The 16,637-nt window shown below is 43.2% G+C and overlaps 1 protein-coding gene across 2 annotated transcripts in view; it reads right to left on the bottom strand.

Annotated features, from left to right (window-relative positions):
• Nucleotides 1–16,637, bottom strand: part of ABHD2 (abhydrolase domain containing 2, acylglycerol lipase) — a 41,304-nt gene that overhangs the window by 6,517 nt on the left and 18,150 nt on the right. For both annotated transcript variants that reach the window (XM_080396214.1, XM_080396215.1), the window contains exons 4-10: nt 13,522–13,697; nt 11,798–11,965; nt 8,830–9,013; nt 5,089–5,181; nt 3,276–3,386; nt 1,968–2,037; nt 1,035–1,119 (exon numbers count right to left, since the gene is read on the bottom strand). In XM_080396214.1, coding sequence (XP_080252340.1) covers nt 1,035–1,119; nt 1,968–2,037; nt 3,276–3,386; nt 5,089–5,181; nt 8,830–9,013; nt 11,798–11,965; nt 13,522–13,697 — 887 coding nt within the window. The remainder of the gene's footprint in view (nt 1–1,034; nt 1,120–1,967; nt 2,038–3,275; nt 3,387–5,088; nt 5,182–8,829; nt 9,014–11,797; nt 11,966–13,521; nt 13,698–16,637) is intronic.

Genomic DNA, 16,637 nt, shown 5'->3' on the forward strand with positions numbered 1-16,637 from the left:
TTCCAGAAGGTTAACATCTTCAAGCTGAGAATGAAACCATCTTAAGTTGTGATAATTAAACTCAACCTCTGGCATAGCATCTGAACCAAAGGAGCAATCATGTGTAGGAAGCAGAAGTGCACTGACAAAAGGTCACAGCTACTTTGAAGTCCAAAGCACAAACTTGTTGCTTCACAGATCAGGACAGTCCATGAGAACCAGCCCCAGCCAGTATGAGAAGGCTGCTGAAAGAAATGCTGCTGGCTGGGCCCTTACAGCAATATCTGTATCGCCACAAGAACACTCATTTGTTAAGGAGTGAACATCTTTAACACACATACACTGGAATTAGAACTGTTAAGCATCATGTTGAGTTGTCCTAAGCTGACAGTAGATCAGCCACCTTGTTCCACATATAGTGAGAACATCCCCATGCTTGCTTCTGTCTGTAAGCAGCTGTAGACAAATAGTCTGCTCACAGCTTTGAACTAGGAAAAGAACCAACCCTGCTTTCCCGCCCTATGCACCTGCTATCTGTGTAATGAAGAAGCAGCCAGCTCTCTCTTGTGAGCTTCTAGAGGTCATCTGCCCTTTTTCTTAGTTCAAGATAGACAGCTCGCAGGACTTCTTTCAAGGGAGAAATCCTAGTTCAGTGCCAAATGACACAGCTATGCATGTGCTCCCTGCCTTCATCAGCAAAGGGGGCCACTCAGGTGTACTTGATGAAGACCATCAATATAACAAGCCACTTTTCTACTAAATCCCAATGAGGAATGAAGACACAAGGAAGCATTTTTTCATCCAAGAACATAATCTGCTGGCTATCAACACAAGCCAAAACAGCAGAACGTGCCTGAAAGGACTCAAGTTCTCCCTGCTCAAGGTTAGCCTTGCTAGTTCTAGTAACTGATGATTTAAAAGAGGCCTAGTACACCTCCCACAGGTTTACAGGTGTAAGGAAGCAAGTCAACCTGCTCTGAAATCACAGATCATGATGTGATAAGGAAGCTGCAGGTATACAAGCATACACAGCTGAGGAGACTGCTTCAACATACCTGAAAGAGCTCTTGGAATTGATAGAAGACTCTCATGCACAAGAGGATCATCAGCAGCATTAACCAACAGAAGAGGAACATAGATCTGCATCAAGAAACATGGCAGAAAATGAAAAAGTCACCAGTAAGAGGCATTTGAATTTCAATCTACAAATGGTAAAAGCATTCAATTATGACACTTCACTCAATTATGACATCTTTTTTCAGAGATGTTGGTTTTCCTACCAATGGGCTACTCTGCAGTACTTTATTTTTTTGTGTTACACACACTGCCCCCCCCCCCCCCAACTCAATTGTATGAAAGGGCCAGAGGTGCATGACAGCAAATACAGACTGAGTCACAGATCTTACCCATTCTCAGAATTCAGATAGCTACACCCTTTTTTGCTCTGCATTGCTTTGCACATCAGGCAGTTAGTGCCAGCTCTGTTATGGACACCTTGGGTAAAGTCCAGGAAACTCCCTTGGAACGACTCCATCCTCTGGCTCGGTACATCAAGGAGGAATTCGTCTTCCAGTTCCATTTCTGCAAAACTTTGGTCTGCTAAGCATCTTGCCTGCCAGATAACATCCTAAGGCTCTTTCACAGTATCTAGCAAACCTTTCTTCCTTAAAACTGCAGGCTCTACGTCACCATACCTTTCTCACCTTATCTTCATACATTCAAGTGCAGTTCAGCTGAATGCACGGCTTTATCTAGATCACTTGCATGTTACTACTTGTCAGTTGTAAACTCTTTATAGTCTAGAGCATTTAGCCCCAGTATTAGAGGTAGCAGGAATTGAAATCCCACTCCAATATACTGTGCTCAATTATATCTGAAAATCCCAGCTAAGACAGCTATGTCAAGGTATCAACAAAAGAAACCACAGAGTGTTTTCTCTCCAGTAGGAAAATGAAGGTAGAAGAGCAATCGCTATTGCAATAGCTTACCCTGTGCAAGTAATGCAGGCAGCTTTCTTCTTCATAGTATTCCTTCAAGGAACTGTAGCCATGGAACTTCCTGAAATAGAGAAGACTCATTGCAATAGTCTGCTTCTAGTACCCATGAGGACACGTACGCAGCGATAGGAATGATGCCTCAGTTTTCACTGACAACACTTTTTTTTCTACCCAGTGTCTCTGCAAACTCACCTTTGGCAGCACATGCCTTTATGCTTTCTGCACTTAAACCCATGACAGCATGGGCAAGTTAAATATGCAAGCTGAAGTCTACAGCAGCCTTCAGGGCATTTTCTTAAGTATTCCACTCCAGTTAATTGTACACATGAAACAAAGTTATAATGTTGTTCATCTTTACCTGAAAGCCTTTTCAAATACAAGACCACCACAGTTTACGAATGTCAAACATACTAGTAACAGGGTCTGCCTACAAGCCACCTAGAATTCACTGTCATTCCAGCGCCTTGCCAAAGCATTTGTACTCCAACCCAAACTAAGAATTCAGTAAACCCATACTCAAGTGCCTTGTTTGTTTGTAAAAAAAAAGCCACAACAAAAACCATAAGAGATGACATAGCTGTTGGCCCAAATTAGGAAAGCCTCAGGGATGAGGGACAAGTAGGAAGGTTTCTCTTCCATGGCTTTTAAAAAAAACAACCAAAGCAGCTAGCAATACTCCCAGTCTGCCAGAAGCGTTACAGGTATATAACTGACAGTTTACAGGTTCATCTTGGGAAGGTGTCAATGCCTGATACAGAACATGCCATGGTATGAACACTGCCACTGAAAAAAGTTCTATGTGTTTTCAAGGGCACAGGCAGTAACAGGCTTAGTAAAGCCGAAAGCTTAATTTAGGTGTTAGCACGACAAGTAAAAAAGGTTACGTTGTCAGCCAACCCTAATGTTTATTGAGAACAGTGTTTTTTGGGGAGAAGGTTTTTTTGAAAATTCAAGCAGGGCAAAGGACATCCATGAGCAGTTCTTAGCCGTTTTCCACATTCCTCATTTTTTGCTAGAGCTTGCAGGCAGAGTTGGCCTCTTCCCACATTATTGAAGGCTGCAGGTTCAGATGTTACTGATAAAATCACCCAGGAGGCATTTACGTACAGAAGCCGTGACTGTCAATAGCAAGTTTTTTTCCTGGTACATTTTGTTCAATGTGAAGGCAAGGAAGAATTTGAGGTTGTCAGCACTGTATTTCAGATTCCTACAGGCACAGCAAGGGGCACGGAAGAGCAACACTTGAAAGAGAAGGTACTTTCAGACTTCTGCAAAGGATCAGAGAATTGCCCTTCATACCTCATAACGTTGTCATCAATCTGCATAAGTGATGTTGCTGTATAGAGTTTGCTCAGATCAGCATCTGACAGGCTTTGTGGCTTCTTCACGTTATCTCCAAAAAGAACTTGCCTGAAAGAGTAACATCAAGAAAAACATCCAACTAACAAGGGCAGCAAAGCCATGACCTATTCAAGGACAACTGAGTTCACCAGGTCTGTCAAGATAAGACCAGAAGTGGCCTACAATATACACGAGGCTTTCTTGGGAACAAGCACAGTTTATTAATCCACTTCCCTCTGCAGCAAGGCATAACAGAAACCCTAGCAGCCCCTTTACAGAAAAAAAGATGTTTTCCTGTTGTACTAGAAACTGCATGAGGGGCCTCTAAAGAATCTTCCCAGAACAGACAGCAGTAAAATTATTTAGAACAGAGGCTGCATGTTAGAGGGAGGGTCCTTTGGCTTCAGACCAAACCTGTGGGTGGCTTGGGTGAGAGTACTAGCAGTCCTGGGCATAGCATCTCCTTTACCATCTGGTCCTAAAGTCTCCCCAGCACAGATATGAGGTTGGCTCACACAGCAGAAGTTACTTGGGGCATTACCTTAGCAGAAAGCTATTTACCACGGACACTTGTCATAATTGGTTATTGCCCTCAGGAGAAGATGTGTTTCTTTACCAGAACAAACTGCTCCCCTAACAAACATAACGAAAGCCACAAGCTGGAAAGGGGTCTTTATTCCTTTTCAGAGGCAGCTGCAGGAGAGAGTAGGAGGGAGGCTAGATTTGATTTGGGGGAGTTACCTTAGAGCACAAGTGATTATGGAAAAAAGTTTACTTAACAGACTTGCCTTCAAGCCAGCACTGGCTTTTTCTGGGTTATGAATTTAAGTACCTTTTAATGGGGGCCTACCTAACTTCACGTTAAATTTTGTCAAGTTGTCTAAATATTTGTCAGTCTGGAATGAATTACGTGGATCACTCTACATGTCAGCTGCCCTAATTCCTTCTACAAGTGTTTCGTACTGCACAGGAATGTAAACAATGAACCAGAAGTTTGCAGATGACATATGCTCTTAATCGGAACAGGTCGTAGATACTCCCCTCCTTTTCCCTTGAGTCAGACAGCTTCAAATATACACAGATGAGGTACTTGCATGTTTACTGCCCTAGAAAAAAGCACCCTGAAAACTTTGATGAAGTAAGCAACACTGAGTATGTCACCCGTTTAACACACACATTCCTTTATTTTGCAAGAACTATGGACCACAACAGCAGCACAGGGATCCTACAAGTACACTTGCACTCCAGGAACAGCAACATTAAGTATTTTGCTGGCTACAGGGTCTTTCTAGAGGAACAGCTAGAAGCCAGAGCTACAGCTTGACTATTTGCTTATTTGATAAGCAGCAGCCCCGTACAGCAGATCTTGAAGATTAGTCCTACCTCAGATAGATGGCAGAACAAGAGGCTTCTTGAGTATGGAATTCTTTGGCTAGAAGTGAAACAGATGCAGAATACTCCACTTTGAAGTCTAATTGCAATGTTTTCCTGTGAACATCTAGTTTATTTGTTAAGCAAGTTTTCTCAAAAGGCAAAAAGAAAACAAAGCCTGCTTTCTTCTAACAAGATCACCAAAGCTTATTTGTATATCTTACAGTACATGAATGAGATTGACATGTGCTCCCCTTCTCTGTTGGTTCACCTAAAGACCACCAAGCAAGGAACTGGCGCATCATCTTTCAGGAGTCCTATTTTAAAGGACCATGATGACATATCCAATATAGCAATTGACTGAATCAGTACTATCAGTGTAAGTGATGTACTGCAGTACCTGTGAGAAAGGATGATCTTCTTCATGTTGTCTGCCATGAGGAAGTTATAAAATCTTCTACATTGATCCCACTGCATAAAGGTTTCCTGTGCCCTAGAAAAACCACAGTGCAGAACAATCAAAGCTGTTAACGGAGATCTTGAAAGATCAGATTTAATACAGTGTAACACCTTATGGCAGCCTAGAGGCTATGAAAACAAATCTCCAGGCCCTCCTTGCCACAGCTTAACCTTTTCCAGGAAATTACTTCCCCTTTGATGAAGTTTGTTAGTATCAGAAAACAGATCTGCAGTCTCATTTTGCACAATGCAATTAGCAGTTTTGATCAGAGCATTTAAGAGCTATCAATCAAGATCTGCAACACTGACAAGAGTTTTAGTATCCCTTTGTGTAAGTTGAGTGCAATTTACCTAAATGGTACTACCAAGGAAAGGAATAAAACCTGTTGCTGAACAAACTGTTGTCTATTGTGCATATAGCTCTGCAGAGGAGATAATTTGTGCAGATGTTTCCAATATGTACAGATACCATTACTGTTTCAGCTTCATTGGCAGGAGCTATAGGAATAAATACTAGCTGCAGCTGCAAGTGGCATCTGAGTTGAAGTCTTTACCTATTCTCAAAGCAGAACAGCACTTTAGAGCTTATCTGTTGTTAAAATAGAATTAAAGTCATCCAGACTTCTGTGAGCTCTGCCAGATACCAGCACTCCTTTGCTATGCAAGGGTCATGGGCAGGTTATAGCTTTACTCTTTGCAGGGTTTGCTGTTACTGAGGAAACAAACTATCATTTACTGAGCAACTTAAGAATGCTGGGAGCAGTTTCAGCTACTGAAGTACTCCTACCTTTTAAACATTAACATACCGTAAGAACTGCAGCAGATTTAGCATGACCTCCCAGGCCACAACCTGCAAGTCCCCTATCAGAGCAGATGCAAGCTATGTTTTCTCATAGTAAGCAATGCTGGAGTACAGAATTAAAAACAAAAAAGCATGAAAGTCTTTCCATATCTTCTTGCCTAGCTGGCTACTACACCTACCATGTTTATGTCAGGGCAGGGGAATGAAGACAGAAAAATGCGTATTTCTTTCCTCACAAAATATTTTCTAAGCAAACCTACTAAGTTACTACAAGACATGTGAAGTTAAAACTACTATATTTCCCTGGTTTCTGTGGTGTACAGTAGTACTCCTAAAATGAAGGGGTGGAACACTAGAAGAGGCTGCTTCCATTGAGGACTGCAGAGGTTTCAAAGCTGAGGCCTCTCCCCAAAGCCTGTAGCTATGGTGTAGATGCATTCCACAAGATCAAGCAGCAGAATCAAGCCTGTGCAGGCAGAGATTAAGGAATACAGAAACATGTCCCCATCTAGCCTCAGGGAACACATTCCCCGGACTCCGTGTTAATTCATTAAATTAAGAGTCTCATTTTCTTCTGGCAGATCCTAGTATTACTGCTACTTTATTATGCCCATCTATGGGATTCATGCTTAATGCTCTGGAAAGGCTTTCGTATTTCAGCTCCCTGCTTCACCTTGCTCACCACCACTTTTTTCCCCCCACATCTCCTAAAGTTATTTGGGGTATAAAGGCTGTACAAGCTAATATAAAAATAAAATGGAATTGTAAACTAACTGGTCATGCCTACCAAGGTAATCCACTTTCATGTAGCCCAGAAGGATGAGGCCAGTTATTTTAACCTACCAGACCAAGCCCAGGAAGGCTAAGGCTTAACCATTCTACCTGGAGGGGCTTTTTACCCCATCCCTCCTCCTTTTAAAATGAGGGCACAATGCCCTCCTTACCTTCTCTTTTGCTTAGAAGATATTTACTGATGTTGCTTTCCCCTAGCTCTTCAGCTAATTAGCATTTAAAGCAGAAGTAGATATTAGGTAGGGAGACAAGCTCTGAAAAGCCTTCCTGCTGATTGCCCAGTAAGGCATAGCAGATGTTTTGTGACTGAGGACACCGAAGATTTGCTAGTAGATGTTTACCCAGCAGGTGGAGTCAAGAGCTCAGTAATCTACATAACCCACTGAAGACTTGAATTAACTCAGACAAGCAGCTGTTATTTTTCCACACGGATATTCAAGTGTGGTATTGTTAAACAGGTTGTCTGTTCCCTGCTGTTCTGCATCATGACATACTACTACAGAAATCAGCTTAGAGAACAGCATTACTCGCACCATCACTTTGGAGACCAGAAAAACAATATTGCGTAACTGCAGATGAACCAAGTGCACCACAGCCAGATGTGACCCTTGCAAACCTTGTCTGACAGCTGCAATTGAGGAGCTGGCTTCAAAAGGATGCTCTGTGCTCCACGCCAGAACCTTAATACAACTAAGAACATTTTACTTGAAAAACAGGAAAAAACCTGCTCCTGAAAGCATCTGTTCAGATTTTAAGGGTGTGAACTCATGGGGACCTAGCAGTAGATTACATACACTTTTAGCAGTAGTCACATCTGATCTCAGAAGGGATTAGGTATGACAATATTATTGACATGCACATCAAACTTTTAGTCACATCCTAATGCTTCCAGAAAAGCTTTTCTTCCACCTGTAAGCGTTAACTCATTAAATGTGTCTTTAAACTGCTAAATATCAAACTGGTCCCTGTACAGGCAGAGCATCATCAGCATCAAGAGAGTTCCTCCTACCCTGACCACACTGGGAAGCCAAATTCCATCGCAAACCCCTCACAGGGCTGTCATAATTTCACCTTTTTTACCTGCCCAAAGGATCTTAACCCAAATTACTCTCGTCTCAACAGCTTCTTTTGCCTTGCAGATAGTCTCAGGGCTCAAAAGTGCCGTTATGTTACCGTAAAGTCATGGACAGCTACTGAGATGTAGCTATGTACCAACAGTAAAAACTGAAAGCAGTAGCTTAGCCAGTTACACTGTCTTAATCTTCATTACCGATGTACTCATGGAAAGTTACTGCACATTAGTTAAGCCACCAGTACTGTACCTAGATCCTCCATCAGTGAAGTGGAAGGGTTAGCACTAGGTGGAGCCGTTACAGCTCTGGACAGCCTTGGCTTTTAGGTGGGGAACCACAGGTCAACGTTTTAGACTTCAGGGCTGTAAGCCTCCTCACCCTCCAAATTGTGTAACATAGTTGTAAGTGCCTCTCCATCTTCTCATCAGCCCACAACACTGTTTCAGTGACATGCACCAAGAGGGGAGCATGGACTGACAGCATATGAGCTTGTGTCTCTTTCTGGTCTCCCCAGGTAAGAGCTGCCAGATGAAACTGCACACTGAAGGCAGACAAGCTATTAGGAACCAAGGGATACTTCTCAGACTGAAGAGACAGCATAAACTATTGCTTGCAAACCTGGCATCATCTCAGCCATCTGTCATGCTGCCCAGCCTGCCTGGTTAATTAGACCAGCACGGTATGAGGAATGCCTCCTCTTAGGATGCTGTAGCAATGACACAGGCCAGCTCACACGCACAGACCAGAAGCTGCCAACATGCACCTGGCCAGGTACAGAAAACTTATTTGTATTACTGACAGAAAGCTTATTTGTACTTCCAAATCAACATAGCTTTGGCTGCTCCTTCAGGAAGGTGGCATCCCACACACTGCAGTCTGACTGAGCAGTCAGACCAGTTCAATGCAAGAAAAACATTGCACCCTTCACCTTGCCCTTCCACGCACGTACCCTGCCAAAGATCTGCCCCCTCCTGCACTCCCAGAAGAGACCAGCACAGAGAAGTTTTAGACCTACCTCAGTGCACTGTACCCCTGGCACACGCTGACACAGCACAGGACTCGCTCCTGGTTGGCCTGGCTCTCTCCCAGGTATTTGCACACTATGTTTCCACCCAGGCTGAAGCCCACAACAACAAGCTGGGTCTGAGGGTAGGTCTTCTTGATGTAATTAACCATGGCACCAAATTCCCAGGTGCAACCTAAAATAAAGACAAGAGTCAAAAATCATCTTCTAACGTACCTAGATTACCACTTCACACTTCAGTTGCGTGCCTGAAGTCCAGCTTCTTACCCTTTCTGGCTTTTCAATAACCTTACGGTTTTAAGAGCTGATTCACATATGTTCATGTATCTGTTTTACAAGTCCTGTGGACCTTAGCTCATGCTTAGTTCTGACAGAGTGCCAAAGTAAGATGAAATCAACTTGCTTAAATATCATGGCAACAGCTACTCTGACAATCTGAACTCTTCCTTTCTAAAGCAGCTTAAGAAAAGTCCAACAACTCTGGGCTTGACATTATCTAAGAACAGCACACATCACTACATTCCTGAGGCAGTTTGCCACTTCTAAACTCCAGTGGGGTGTCTGGAAAGCAGCTTGCTCCTTCGCTTTTAGCAAGGCTGTTATGGATCCTTAAGTCCGTGCTGATGTAGGGAAGGGATGGAAATGCAGAGCTGGCTTGTCAGGACAGAGCTCTCAGTGGACTGTTGCAGAGCCTGACTAAGCAGGTGCTCTCCGGAATCAGAGGGAAGCATTTAAGCAGAGGCAGCTAGCCCTTTTTAACCACCAGAGAGGTAAAGGTACTGCAGCTTCCTAGAAGACATATAGGTATCCCCTCTTCAAGAGAGAAGTGCCTCTATACAGATCTGTTCTGCTCTCAGCTAACCCCGACTTGCACCCACAGGCTGCAGGCACCAAGGGGTCCAGTTTCTGGCAGTACTGGAGTCCTCAGAACATTTGACAGACTTGAAGGCCTCCACACATGCAGTATCTGAGTACCTACAGCTATTTCTCCTGCCTCTGACTTTGGGAAAAGGAAACATCAAGAGAAGCAGCTGCAAAACTGATGGCATTAGTACACTGCTATTGACTGTCTATGCACTTTGTTAACCCTCCCATTGAATTTAAGACTGCAAACCACCCAGGAGGCATCCCATGAACAAAAGAAATAAATCTCCAGCTGTTTATTCCTGTCTAAAGTCAGAAACTCAGCTCTATCCTGTGGAACTTGTCCAGGGAGATAAGTCCTAAGAGTTAGGTTGGCACAGGGTAGAACCCCAGCACTGCTCCAGTGTGCCCCCCCCCCCCCCCCCAACTGTATCATCCTTGCTAGACAGACTGTGGTTTTAGCAACCCTGGTGCTCAGTCTACTCCAGAGGTAGCTATTTACTTCAGTGAAACAGCAAGCTTCTGGCTGAGCATTTCAGCACAGTTTGGGCACTAACTTGTGAGCATTCTTAATGAGCAACTCTCCTCAAGATAGCCAGTACTGCATTGCTCTAGTTCCCTCTAGAAAAACCCAGCAGTCAGAATATTTTAGTGTTTGACCCTAGTGATTTGAGGTCAGCTGGTACTTATTTCAGAAATCTGGAACTAGAGTAGCTACAGGTCAAGCCTGATTTAAAGGCGGGAGGATTTGGCAAATCCCACATTTAGGCTACTTGCTCCTCAACAAATATGTCAGGAATCCAGCAAAAGCTGAAAGAACACTGGGATATTTGGGTTGGAGGCAGAGTAAAGTCTGCTCATGGTTTGCTGGCACTCCACTTAATAAGGAACTCTGCCAAGTGATTTACTGTCTTACTCAAAGTGCTAGGCATTCCTTGCCCTTTCCAAGGCTATAAAAGACTCAGAAAGGTATGTCTCAAGAGATGCACTACAGGCTAACTCCCTAAGGTCTAAAGTAAAACTCCATGGAAGAAAGCCTTCAACTTTTATAAAAAAACCCAAATCCTTTAAGGAGGACAAGCTTAATTCCCAAGACACAGAGGCCTAAATCCATTAACAGCCTAGGGCCCTAATACAAACTGAGGTACTTGGTATTGCTGAAATGTTTTCCACCAAGGAGTGGATTTAATAACTATAAAACAAGCAACATAACATTACAACCCATTTGCCTGCCAGACTCAGAATCTCAAAGCACAGTATTTCTGTTTTGGCAATTCAGCTGTTCAAGATAAACACTCAAACTGTTAATCCAAACTTTTAGCAGTATCTTAGTTATCTTTTAAAAAGAAACCTAATACCAGTCTGCTAAACCCACAATCGACTCCAACATAATGTACCTATAGACATTTGCAGTGATGAGGGACATGAAGACTCAAGAGAGCTCAAGAAGCAGATCAGGTCACAGGCAAGGCAGTCACATTCTACAAATGCCATGTTACTCACTAGCAGGGCAGTTCAGAATAGCTGGAGTCACCCTTAACAGTTCCAAATCCTTTATTCCTTTTAATTTCTAGGTTAAGAAAGACTTCCTTATACTCAAGGTGGAAGCTCAAAGTCACAACAGTTAAGCACTAGCACTTCAGAGGCCAATCTTCACTTGTCCCTCCTAGGACAGAAACGTACTTTCTGCATAGGCTGGTAAAAACTCCTCTCATTACATTTTACAAAGCCTCAGAAGTAGTGTTTATCCTTCAGAGCCAGGTTTGTTTCACACTCCACTAAACTGACATTTCAGCATCTCTAAAAATCATCTGAGCAGGCCTTTAGTAGCCACCAGAGATTTTTTCCCCAGTAGTTCTTTCCAGAAAACTGCCTCCTTTATTAGGATACACGTGTAAGAACAGAGAAGTGAATCCCAGTATTAGCCTCCCCTCTTCCTCACATGTAAGTTCAGTTTAGTTCCTAAGAAACAGTACAAACTTGTTATCCACATTCAGATACAGCAGTTGTGGAATTTCTAGGGCTTGATCAGTCTCCTTCAGCATAACACAAGACAAGCTTGAAAATAAGTCCCCAGCTGCCATAAAGTACCTACCGTATGTGAACATTCGTGGAGAAGTGAGCTCAATATTTGGTAAAGCTCCCAAGTGATTCAGGACAGCACATCTGTACCCATTTTTTTGCGCATAGTCAACAAAAGTGCGGATATACTGCTTTTCACTGTGGTTAGCAATCCCAGGGCAGATTACCATTGTGACATCCTCTGTGCACAGAAAGAGAGGAAAGTTAAGTAAATGTCACTTTATGCAAATTAAGAGATTCAGAAGGTTTCCATTTCAGATCCGTGGGAAACCATCTACCAGAAGTAAGCTAAAAATCCTACTACTCTGCCAAAAATCCAGTATGGGACAGAAGACTAGTGGCTCTGGTGCTACAGATGTAAAAAAAGTAATTCATGTTACAGGAGACTAACAGTTTTCTAACTTCAGGGAAAGCTGCCCAAACAGTTCTGCAGGCACTGCCTAGAGACCAAGAGTAAATTCTTCCCTTTGAAGGATGTTTTTGACATTACACATGTTCTGCCTTCTGACAGCCTGTTGTGACTGCTAAATGTATGTAAGCTCTGGAGCCCACTGCTTGTTCATGCACCAAGTGTACTGGCTGCGCTGTTTTTCCCTCATTTCCCATCCAGAGCTGGGTGTAATAGATTTTTGAAATGAAGCTTTGCTAAACACAGATATTCTCATCAGCTGACATTAGTGAACAGTGTCAGCAGATCAAATGTCATTAGATTAGCCACAAAGCAGATGACTGCTAGTTTAACAAGATATTTCATCAACTTAGAAAGTAATTGTTGTATTCAAGTAAGCACAGTAAATTAAATTTAGGATTAGCATATGTGCTTCAAATTAGCTATCAGACTCCTACGTGCAAAGCTCCAACATTAGCAGCTCTATCTACTGAGTTTTCCCTCATTAGGAAAGCACTGCTCAGATTCTCTTCAGCGATAAAGATAACAGTAACTGTTCCCATGCAGCATTATACCATGAGGACCTCACTGACAGTTAGGAAAAAACCTCTGCTTTTTCTGAGGGCCTAAGTACTAGTCATGGGCTTACCCCTACAGTAGCTGATTTTATTGTAAGTTGTAATTGTGAAGTTAAGCCACAGTAACTCATTTTTAAGCATTGCTGATACTAGCAGTAACAGTGAGTTTGAAAGCTGACATTCACTCTGAATACATAAGGAATCACCATGGTATTCTACTTTTTCCACAGAATTCTCTTCATGTCTGGACTCCTTCATACACTGTGCACAGAGTCTGTTTTCATGCAGACCTTCAAACATCTATTGTTAGTAAAGTCTACCAAGAATCTGTTTCTAAAGGGGAGAGAAAGCTGAGTTTCTTTTCCGTTCGCACCAGGCCATGAAGAACATCATACAGTTAGCTTCAGGTCTATGATCTCACAGTCTTAACAGGCAAAGGATGCTCCAAACAAGGCTTACCAACACATTCTCTTTGCCAGCCTCTCACCTGAGGCACAAGTTAAGGAACAGAAGAAACATTCCATAACTCCCCGCCCCGTGCCACAAACAGTTACTTACTCCAATAGGGTCTCTCCTGCTGTCAGAGATAAGCATACAGCAAGATGGCCTCATAACTTCCACACATTGGTTAGTATTGCTTAACAGCCCCCTTCCATCATCAGATTTAACATCTAACCTTGCTGACAAATCAGGTAGCAGTGTCCTCACCCATCCCCCAGAGCAGAGAATCAAGGTTAGCAGCTAGCTGCAGCCAGCAGCTGTTTGACTGACCTCCAATGCAGTGTTCAGACTGTGGCTCAAAGAGATCAAAGGTGGCTGTTGCTCCATCTGGCATTGTGAGGTACTTGCGATGTCCATACGGATGTGGCGATCTCACTCTCCCCATTTTTCCATAAAGGGCAGTCTGAATATGTCCACTCTTTCCCCAGATCAGGGGTGGAATGTACCTGGAAGAGGCAGTAATTTAATTGCTTACCCCTGCTGAGTTAACAAGCCTTTGCAAACAGATAAGCACTCCCATAACAAGTCTTCCCTTCACTACCAACTATAGTAACAAATAAATTGTTTTTGCTTTGACTGAACTGGCAACGCTGACCTTTGCAGCCTTACCCAAGAGGAGAGACTGATAAGTTCTCAAAGCTGAGAAATCAGCACTGATAACAGCAGCAGAAGTCAGAAACCAGACATTCCTCTATACTGAAGTGTTACATGCACATATGTTTAACACCAAATACACAGAAGCCTTGTGCCTCAGATCGGGACAGCGTGTTGCTAGCCAACCAAACTGACCTCCAGAACCTGTAAAGCATTGTAAATCTGTTTTAATTGAAACACTGAAGCCTGCTGGGTTGAACCACAGGAACTTGTGTAAGCACTTGACTGTACAAGCCAGTGGCAGAAATGATAGGATCCATAGCAAGTTTTGGAAGACCAAAAGCCCCAAGACTTGCTAGCAAGGACACACTTACACAGAACTGTTTTTCTCAGTTAAGCAAAGGCATGGTACAGAGTGAGATTGCCTCACAAGCAGAGTTAGGTAAAGCTGGGACAGTTTTAAAAGGATTTGTTGGAACTGGCTAAACTCCACTGAATAATAAATCCCTCTCAACATAAGAGGGGAGTCTAGCAATTATCTTTACCAAGGGCACATTAAAACTAAGTGACAAAGCAGACTGTCTTTTTTCCCTGGCTTCCTGGCCCTCAAAAAAAAGGACATAGGGGAAAACACAGCTATGGGCCCAAACACATTAAAGGCTTAGCTACTGGGGTTTTTTCAGTACAAGAATTGCTGCAAGTGGTTTAACAGGAAGCATACTGTTGCATACACAGTGGTGGCAGGGCAGTCACCTGGCCACTCCACAAAGGAGAGACTGAGCTGATGCCTTGAAAAAAGATAGTTACTTCAGCTCTCAACAGGAAAGCACAACTGACTTCTTGTCTAGGAGAAGACCAGTCCCAGGGGGCATGTTTCCAATTAAGGAGCTGCAGTCTCTGTTGCACAGAGCAGGATACCCAGAAGAAGCCTGAGAGCTGCTTACACCACCTTGGATCCCAAGAGATTAGCAGCTCCCTCCCTATTGCAATTTTTAGGGCTTCCTGCCGTTATTCCCTTTGACTGCTTGAGACCACATGAAGTAGAGATCACGTTCTTCCCTGTTCACAGAAAACTAGGCAGCTCAGGACTCAGATTTCCTACTTAAGCCCATAATCCACTAGAATGTGACAGAAACCTTGCCTTTGTGCTCTGACACTACCTACCCACACAGCTGGACCTCCTTCCCCATGCCAGCTCTCACGTGTCATGGCCACAACTTCCTTTTACCCCCTACACACTTCTGAAAGACTTCCTACAAAAATAAGAACTATCTATGCTTGTTTAGCAAGACAAAGGCAGCAGTATGCGCTTTCTCCCTGTTCTGTTCTCTCATCTATGAGGGAGACTTCTTACAGTCAAAGTAACACAGCAGTTCATTGTACAGTTTCACTCAGTTTCTGCAAATGTACTTACCAAAGACCCAAAACAGATTCCCATAGAAGAAGATACCACTTCAATAAAGGCTGCAAAAGCTGCCAACTCATCCTTGCAGCCTTGTTAATTAGCCCTCAGCGCATCCTGGATTTGATCACTCAACTATAAAACTTTTCAAAGAATCTATGTCAGACTAATAGCACTATTTATCACCAGCCCAGCATCTGCACTGGAAGATATGCACTGCACGTGGGTCTTGCCAGATGCAAGGTGCAGCACGCCAGCTGTGCCGAGATCCCCAGCAATGATGGGGACTGTACAAACTCATCCTCTGCAATTGCTGGTAGAGATGGAAAGTTGTCAGAGCAGATTATGTTCTCACAATTCAAAGTAGGTATCCATCAGGATTGTGCAGTCAATTTAAACGAGGCTGCACAAGAAGAGCTACAGATGGTCCTGCTCAAGTCACATACAGCTCACTGCAGAGGGTTTTGAACAGCAACCATTATGCCAGATGGAAGAGACACTGCTCTTCTAGCACAAGAACAAACAGCTAGGTTCACCCCAGTCATTTACTACCAGTCCAGGTCAGCAGCCATCCCCACACTAGACTATGCTTGACTGCCTCTTTGCCTTCTTTCACGCCAAGTCCTTTGTGGAGGTTTTGCTAGCAGCTTTTGAGGAGAGCTGTCAAATACAACATGAAAGATCTGCAAATGCTTATTACAGAAGACACTCAAGGCATCAATATTGCTGCATGGTTTCTAATCTTAGGCTAAGCACATGCATTGGAAAGTTTTGGTGATTCTGCTTCTATACAGTGCTTTTCAAAGACATAACCAAAGTCTTACCCAAGAGGGCTAACAGGAAAGCAATTTCTCCAGCTACAGCAACCAAGTTATACAGCTGTGACTGATTACCACTACCACGTTGATAAAAAAAAAAAATCAGGAATCTCTGCAAGCACCAAGCCTCTCCTTGTATCTGGGCACCGAATTGTAGATAAACATAAGTCACAGTCATCCAGCAGAATAGATGCAGCAGCATATACCACAGGATGTTGTTAGGAAATTAGAAGAGTCTTCAAAGCCTCACCACTACTGCTGGTATTTAAATGAAGATAAATGGCTTCAAGCATATTGCTTACCAAGTGTACTGCTTACCACAGCCTACCTCCTCAGGTCACAGCTGGTTCCTCTGGGGAAACCCTCCCCCCCAGCCTGCCTTCAGATAACTCATCTGGAAGTTACCTGAAGTACTGATCTTCAGTAAGTCAAACCTTTACACTACACATAGCCAAACAGCATATACAGTTTCATTGGTATGCTCTTCATTAAAGGAAATAGTAAAACCAAGGCAGGAATCCCCTGTGATTCCATCCATACTGATGGACAAATTATACCTGTAGGATCCACAT

Source organism: Falco punctatus (assembly GCF_963210335.1).
Source record: "Falco punctatus genome assembly, chromosome: 7".
Classification (NCBI taxonomy): Eukaryota; Metazoa; Chordata; class Aves; order Falconiformes; family Falconidae; genus Falco; species Falco punctatus.